Here is an 8517-nt window from a genome sequence, read left to right on the forward strand (position 1 = left end):
GCTCAAAACAGGACCAATCCCCAGACAGATTTTTGCCCTGATCCCTGAGTGGCCCCCTCAAGGACTGAGCTCACAACTCCAGGTTTAGCAGGCCCATGCTCAAACCCCTGAGCTAGCCCTCCCCTGCCTTAAAGTGGAATAGTTTCAACAGGCAAACTCGAGAGAGGTCCCTCTTCAGAGAAAAAGCAGCAAAGAGTCCTGTGGCACCTTGTAGACTAACAGACGTTTTGGAGCGTGAGCTTTCCTGGGTGAATACCCACTTCGTCAGATGCAAAGAGTAACTCAGCACCTGCAGGGAGGCCGGAACGAGCCCAGAGGCTGGGCTGGGCTGGGCTGGGCTGACGAGCTGGACTCCTGAATTCTGGTGAAACGCCTCCTCGGTGCCCAGAAGTGAGGGAATCTGGTCCTGTTCTAGGTTCCCCCTGGGGCTGGGGCTGCTCCCTGCCCCCCACCGGGCCCAGGACTCGCCGGGCCGCCTGGGGCCACCCCCCGCCGGGCGCCGGAGGCCCGGGCTGGGGCGGGGGCGAAGAGGTCCGAGACGCGCGCACACGCGGCTCCTGCAGGCTCGTGTCTCTGACGATAGCGGAACGGTCACGCGCCTCTTTCCCTTCCTGCAGGTGGGGCTCGCGCGACCAGGCCGCCTCCGCGAGGGGCGGGGCAAACAAGGGGAGGGTTGTTATTGGCTGGGATGGAGTCTGTAGCCGGGTCCTCTCCAGTGCGCTCTGCGCGCACGCGCGGAAGTGGGGCTGTTGTGCGGGGCACGTGTCTGGTGATTATGGCTCGGGAGAAGCGGCTGGAGCCAGACCCCGAAGTGGCGCCGGAGCGATCGTACCAGGAGCTGCTGGGGAACCTGAACCCGATCGCGCGGCCGCTGGCCTCCCGCAAGCTCACCCGCAGGCTGTACAAGTGCATCAAGAAAGGTGGGGCCGAGCAGCCGGGAGCCCACCCCGGAACGAGACACGGGCCTGGGACCGGGTAGTGCTTGGGGGGCAGCTGGGAGCCCACCCGAGAACGAGACATGGGCCTGGGACTGCGTAGTCCTTGGGGGGCAGCTGGGAGCCCACCCGGGAACGAGACATGGGCCTGGGACTGCGTAGTCCTTGGGGGGCAGCCGGGAGCCCACCCGGGAACGAGACATGGGCCTGGGACTGGGTAGTCCTTGGGGGGCAGCTAGGAGCCCACCCGGGAACGAGACACAGGCCAAGGGATAGGCCTGGGGCCGGGCAGCCCTTGAGGGGAGCCGGGAGCCCACCCTGGGAACGAGACACAGGCCTGGGACTGGGTAGTCCTTGGGGGGAGCAGGGAGCCCACCCTGGGAATGAGACACAGGCCAGGGGATGGGCAGCCCTTGGGGGGAGCCGAGAGCCCACGCTGGGAACGAGACGGGTAGTCCTTGGGGGGAGCAGGGAGTCCACCCTGGGAACGAGACATGGGCCTGGGACCGGGTAGTCGTTGGGGGGCAGCCAGGAGCCCACCCGGGAACAAGACATGGGCCAGGGACCGGGTAGTCCTTAGGGGCACCACCCCGGAACGAGACACGGGCCTGGGACCGGGTAGTCCTTGGGGGGAGCTGAGAGCCCACCCTGGGAACGAGACACGGGCCAGGGGCCAGACAGCCTTCGGGGGCAGCTGGGAGCCCACCCCGAGAACGAGACACAGGCCTGGGGACAGGCAGCCCTTGGGGGGAGCCGAGAGCCCACCCTGGGAGCGAGACACGGGCCAGGGGCTGGACAGCCCTCAGGGGCAGCCGGGAGCCCACCCCAAGAACGAGACATGGGCCTGGGACTGGGTAGTCCTTGGGGGGCAGCTGGGAGCCCACCCGGGAACGAGACACAGGCCAAGGGATAGGCCTGGGGCCGGGCAGCCCTTGAGGGGAGCCAGGAGCCCACCCTGGGAACGAGACACAGGCCTGGGACTGGGTAGTCCTTGGGGGGAGCAGGGAGCCCACCCTGGGAATGAGACACAGGCCAGGGGATGGGCAGCCCTTGGGGGGAGCCGAGAGCCCACGCTGGGAACGAGACGGGTAGTCCTTCGGGGGAGCAGGGAGTCCACCCTGGGAACGAGACATGGGCCTGGGACCGGGTAGTCCTTGGGGGGCAGCGGGGAGCACACCCCGGAACGAGACACGGGCCTGGGACCGGGTAGTCCTTGGGGGGCAGCCAGGAGCCCACCCGGGAACGAGACATGGGCCAGGGACCGGTAGTCCTTGGGGGGCAGCCGGGAGCCCACCCCGGAACGAGACACGGGCCTGGGACCGGGTAGTCCTTGGGGGGAGCTGAGAGCCCACCCTGGGAACGAGACACGGGCCAGGAGCCAGACAGCCTTCGGGGGCAGCTGGGAGCCCACCCCGAGAACGAGACACAGGCCTGGGACAGGCAGCCCTTGGGGGGAGCCGAGAGCCCACCCTGGGAGTGAGACACGGGCCAGGGGCTGGACAGCCCTCAGGGGCAGCCGGGAGCCCACCCCGAGAACGAGACATGGGCCTGGGACTGGGTAGTCCTTGGGGGGCAGCTAGGAGCCCACCCGGGAACGAGACACAGGCCAAGGGATAGGCCTGGGGCCGGGCAGCCCTTGAGGGGAGCCGGGAGCCCACCCTGGGAACGAGACACAGGCCTGGGACTGGGTAGTCCTTGGGGGGAGCAGGGAGCCCACCCTGGGAATGAGACACAGGCCAGGGGATGGGCAGCCCTTGGGGGGAGCCGAGAGCCCACGCTGGGAACGAGACGGGTAGTCCTTGGGGGGAGCAGGGAGTCCACCCTGGGAAAGAGACATGGGCCTGGGACCGGGTAGTCCTTGGGGGGCAGCCGGGAGCCCACCCAGGAACGAGACACAGGCCAAGGGACAGGCCTGGGGCTGGACAGCCCTTGTGGGGAGCCGGGAGTCCACCCTGGGAACGAGACACAAACCTGGGGAGCGGGCTCAGAGGGCGAAAGGGGCCGGGAGCCCCGCTGAGCCCAAGTTGAATTCTGATGGTCTCTTATTTCTCTTCCAGCGGCAAAACAAAAGCAGATCCGGCGGGGAGTGAAGGAAGTTCAGAAATTCATCAACAAGGGCGAGAGAGGGTAAGAACCCACTAGCCCAGCTACAGCCACCCCCTGCACTCCCCAGGAGCTGGGCGCTGAGCGGCTGCAGTATCTTGACAAGGCAGGCGCTGTCCGGGTACTCGGCTCTGACAGCACTGGCCTTTAGCACTTCACCCTGTGTCCCATGGCCAGATACGCTTTGCTGAGACAGCAACAGCGCTGACCCTGGCCCCCTTTGTGACCAATCACCATCTCCTCAGCGCTTCTTGGTTTTCAGGTGCTGGTTCCCATCTCCCGCGACAGCTGCTGATAGGTCTCCTCTCTCTGCCGTTTCAGGATCATTGTCCTTGCTGGAGACACACTGCCTATTGAAGTTTATTGCCACATCCCCATCATGTGTGAAGACAGGTCCCTCCCCTATGCTTATATCCCCTCCAAATCGGTAAGGTTGGGGGGGCTCTCTGGGGATCACCCCTTCTTGGGCACCAAGAGGGTATGAAACAGTCTAGCAAGATAACAAGTTATGGCTTAGGTGGTGCCTCCTTCACCCCCTCCCCTCCACTCCCCTTTCTCTTTCTGGTGCTAAGAAACTTGCCCAGGGCATAAGACCCAGGTCTTTGCTGCTGTTCCCCCACAGCTCCCTAAAATCACCCATTTGAGCTAAGGGATCCCTAGCAGTGACACTCTACAGCAGAGCTGGGCAAACACTTTGGCCTGAGGGCCACATTGGGGTTGCAAAACTGTATGGTGGGCTGAGTAGGGGAGGCTGTGCCTCCCCAAACAGCCTGGCCTCTGCCTCCATTCACCACTTCCCCCCCTCCTTATCCCCTACCTGACCCCACCCCCCGGTCCCTTTCCTCTGACTGCCCCAACACCTATCCACATCCACCCCCTACCCCGACAGGCCCCCTGAGACTCCCATGCCTATCCAATGGCCCTTGTTCCCTGTCCTCGGACCCTCCTCCCCCATCCAACTGCTCCCTTCCCCTGACTGCCCCCCAGGACTCAGAGCAGCAGAAGCTCGCAGCCCAGCCAGAGCCAGCCGCGTTGCCCACACGGGACAGCAGGGGAGTGGCCGGGGGCTAGCCTCCCCGGACGGGAGCTCAGGGGCCGTAGTTTGCCCACCTCTGCTCTATGGGCTGTTTGTCATCCTGCTTCAAGGCTGAGGTTGAAGGGGGGACACTGCCTACAACTGAAGCCGTTATTTTGCCAGAGCTAATGCAGCCAGGCAAGTGATTTAAGCTGTCTGGGGTAATACTGTGAAGTGTGCTCTAGTCTGTGGGCCAAAGAAGGCTTTCACCTTTGGTCCTAAAGCATTATTTGCCCAGCTGCAGCCAGGAGATATCGATGTTCCGTTCTTATCTGGCAGCTCCTTTAAACTGTCCAAATAACACAACAACAACAACAAAAAATCAAGGGGAGCCCTACACAATCGTTTCTGAGGGGGTGTCTCCAGCTGACATCCTTAGGGCTTTAACCTGCCTTCGACCTGGCAAGACATTGGCCCTGCTGACTTCGTGCCATCCTTGCAGCGTACAGCCAGACATTCCTGGATCAGCAAGGAGAGGCTTGGGGAGGAGTTGGGGAAGATAAGAAGTCCCTCTAACACAGCGGACCCCCAAATGGGGTCATGCCCTGGCAATCCCTACTGTGCAACGGATGCTGTCTTGCTCTGCACAGCATGACCTCGCCTCTGGGGTGTGTGCAAGGTCACAGTGCATGGATGCCATTTTGTTCTATGAAACAGCATCCTCGACACAGCATGACCTCACATGCCGCACAGCTATGAGGTCACGCTGTGTGGAGGAAGCCATTTTGCGCCTCAGAATGATGTACTCGGTACCCTCCGGGGTCCCAGGAGAAAATAATTCAAATGGGGTTGTCCCACAAAAAGTTTGGGAACTCTTGCTCTAACCTGCAGGGGCGGGAGGGGGGGAGACTGCTCAGCTGTGGGAAAGTTGCTCTACAATCTGGTTCAGTCACTTTGGGGCGGGGGTGATTGTAGGGTCACGGGAGCCATATTCTCCCCTGTGGGATGGAGTGCAGGGGTTTGCTCTCCCCCACAGAGGAGTGGTAGGGTTCCCGCTTCCCCCCCCCGTGGGTGGGGCTGTCTGCTGATGGTGGTCACCAGCAGCTTTCCTGGGCATGCCTGATATCCTCTTCCTCTTCTTCAGGATCTGGGAGCAGCTGGAGGCTCAAAGCGCCCAACCTGTGTGATAATGATCAAGCCACATGAGGAGTACCAGGAGGCATATGAGGAGTGTTTGGAGGAGGTTGGGTCCCTTCCTGTCCCACTGTGAAGGACCCGGGGAGTGCCTGCGCTGTAGCTTCTGGCTGGCTGGGTCTGCACTGCCCCAGCAACATTCGCTGGCCTCCGAGGACTTTACAAAATGAAATGTGAGCAACTTGCTGGGTGCTTAGTGTGGCGGGGAGGGGGCTGCATGGACCCTGGGTTTTTTACATTTAACTAACTAAAAAAAATTGTTCTGAAATAATTGAGTAGCAGCTGCTGAGGGTGGGGGCAGATGGTGACTAACCTCCCCCTTGAAGGGAGGGGGGAGAGCAGGTTTCCTGGACAGGCTAGCATTCTTGTGGGGGACGAGCCCAAGCCATGAGCAGCAAGTCAGCCCTGTTCTGTTGTGGATGAAATAAATGTATCTGTACAGCTGTTTGCTGGGGTTGTTAGTAAAGTCACTGTTGGAGGCACCCTGGCTTTAAGGCCACATTCAGAGCATGAGGCTGATGTACCATCACCAGCAGAGCTGGGCCTGAAGGCTGGATAATGGAAAGTGGGGGAGGAACAGGGATGACTGTGTAGAAATGACATTGACAACCCAGAAACTGCCTTCTTTCTGGCCCACCAGCATTTGCCCTGGGATAAATACAGGCCCTTGCACTGGATGCAGGTGTCCCTTTCAGTCAAGCCCAGACACAGCTAGGTGGGAACCACTGTGTTTGGGACTTGGACCTGTGGTAGGAGCTTGGGCTAAATGAACAAGAGACTACAGTGAATTCAGCTAAATGAACGTAGGGCAGGAGCCATGCCTACCTATTGTAACATGCACTCCCCAACCATGGCGCATGGCTGACTGATGGCCTCTCTCTGCATCAAAAATATCAGCCCCCTGTGTGTTTCCTTGTGGGAGCACGGGGGGAGAGGAATTTGGGCTCGTCTCTCCAGCCCTTGGACCAGTCCCCACAGCCCTTGGTTATGCCCAGCCTGCTGAGGGGGGTGGGGAGGGATTGAGGACTCATACACACATTTCTTCTCCCCCCTCCCCCTGGTGGGGAGATGGCTCCAGCATGTGGGATGTCTGACAGGCAGTGAGACTGGAGTCTTAGAGCTGCAGTCAGCCACACATGAGGTGACTGTGCAGCATTGTCACGTGCGTTGATTCTATCCTATCCTGCCACCACCCCGGTGTGCCCCACTGCTGTGCTGGCCAGGGCTGTGGGCAACCTGGAATGACAATGAGTTACGACCCACCCCAGCCTCTCATTCAGCTGGCAGCAGATTTCCTCACTGAGGGCTGCTGAGCCCAGGGGTGAGGTACTGACCAGCTACCAGGTACCTCGTACCCTGGAGCAGCTGGGAACTGCTCCTTGTGCCTGGAAGCGCTTCAGACACCACTCCGAGCTGGATCTAAAAGCCACTGGGGCAAATAAAAAAAGGATGAGCAACCAACCGCTCTGAGCAGCAGGTACTGGCAGCTATCCTGGCTGTACAGGCTGGACCCCCACCACTACGGGACTCCAGCCATCACTGCCAGATATGGGTGAGGGGAGACAGGGCTGCAGAGCTACTGCTGCATCCACACCAGGCTCACAGCCCAGTCTCTGTGGCCAGGCCAGCCTTGCCCCCAGAACAGCCCCAGCACCCTGAGCTCTAGACTAAATCCACCAGGTGTAGCCAGCATGCCACACTTCTGTACCCTCTACAGCCTTGGAGCCCAAGCCAGGGCACACGCAGGCTGCAGCTACCCAGGGCTGTAGAATGTTTCTGTACAGAGCTCAGGCGAACTTAACCCTTGGGCTAGATGCAGATAGGTCACCAGAAGAATTGTTCCATTAACCTAATTCCTGCTGCTCAGGGAGGTAAATTAGGCAACAGAAAAACCCTGCCCTTGCTGTAGGATGTGCCTACGTGATAGCACCACCATGGCACAGCCCTTTACCTTGATACCGTCTGCTCATCAGCAGGGCAGCCCCTGTGAGCTGGGAGAGGTTAGTGGCAGCTGCAGTGCTAAACATCCATGGAAATGCTATGCCTGGAGGCAAAGCAAACGATTGCTCTGCGCTCAGCGGTGGCAGGCCCAGAAGCCCTGGCTGTACACACTGCATCCCATGCAGATGGTGGGGCAGGCAGGAAAGGGGTGCGTAAATAATGAAAATGTTTGAGGCTCAGTGTATCCCTAGGAAACATGGTACTTGGGAACGAGCTGTTCAGGCTAAGAACACAGCGACGGGAAAACAGGAATTTGTCACAGGACTGTAATTTTAAATTAGTCCTGTGAATAAACGCTCAAAGAGTGTCCCGATTGTAACAAATCTGTGAATGATCACTAAGCATGATGGCACTGACATCCCAAGCAGCAGAATGTACACAAAAGCCTAAAGAAAGCGCATGTGACTGAATACCACAGTGAAATCAGCAAGACAGAAGGTCAGTAAAATTGTGCGGAGGCAGAAAATGATGTAAGTGATTTGGAAACCAGCATGAGTATAAGAAATGGCCAGGATTCAGGCACTTGGTCAATGATTTAAAGCCCATTCAAACTTCAGCGCTGCGATATTTTGCCCCATCTGCAGAGATGCTTCTAAAGGAGAGCTGAGTGTGGCAGGGGCCTGACTGGGTGCCAGTCTTTATGCATCCAGGGCTGTGACAGCCGCAGAGAGGCTGTATACACACAGAGAGCCACTCAGTCTGGCGTATGGATGTACATGATTTCACTACTTCCTCTAGTGCTGTAGCTTCAAAGTAGAAACTGACCCTGATTACAATACACATAAAGAGGCTTGAAAAGCATCACCAAGGATATGGAAGCCTGAGGGCGGCCCAGTCACACTCTTCAAAGCTGTGAAGGGCTGTTATAAACAAAACAGGGATCAACTGTTCTCCACGTCCGCTGAAGGTAAGACCACAAGAAATGGCTTAATCTGCAGCAAGGGAGATTTAGGTTAGATATTAGGAAAAACTTCCTAACTAGGCTTCCAGAGAAGGTTGTGGAATCCCAGCATTCGAGGGTTTTAAAACCAGGTTGGACAATCACTTGCCAGGGATGGTCCAGATTTACTTGGTCCTATCTCAGCGCAGGGGGTCAGACTTGATGGCCTCCAAGTCCCTTCCATCCCCACAATTCTCTGATTCTTTGGAATACTCAGCAGCTATGGGACAAAGGAGAACTAAGGAGTTTGGGAAAGGGAGGCGAAGCCTGCCTCAGTTAAACAACGATTGGTGAGAGATGGGCACTAGCCAGTCAAAGCACCAGCGACC

General features: G+C 58.8%; 1 protein-coding gene across 1 annotated transcript; it reads left to right on the forward strand.

Moving 5' to 3' along the window:
• Positions 1 to 716: 716 nt before the first annotated feature.
• Positions 717 to 8212, forward strand: NHP2 (NHP2 ribonucleoprotein). The gene is made up of 4 exons (XM_030574027.1): positions 717 to 920; positions 2993 to 3062; positions 3360 to 3465; positions 5198 to 8212. Exons 1-4 carry the CDS (start codon positions 776 to 778, stop codon positions 5321 to 5323), a joined length of 447 nt encoding a protein of 148 aa, XP_030429887.1. The 5' UTR covers positions 717 to 775; the 3' UTR covers positions 5324 to 8212.
• The last annotated feature ends 305 nt before the right edge of the window (positions 8213 to 8517 follow it).

The sequence above is a fragment of the Gopherus evgoodei genome, chromosome 8 (genome assembly GCF_007399415.2).
Source record: "Gopherus evgoodei ecotype Sinaloan lineage chromosome 8, rGopEvg1_v1.p, whole genome shotgun sequence".
Lineage (NCBI taxonomy): Eukaryota > Metazoa > Chordata > Testudines > Testudinidae > Gopherus > Gopherus evgoodei.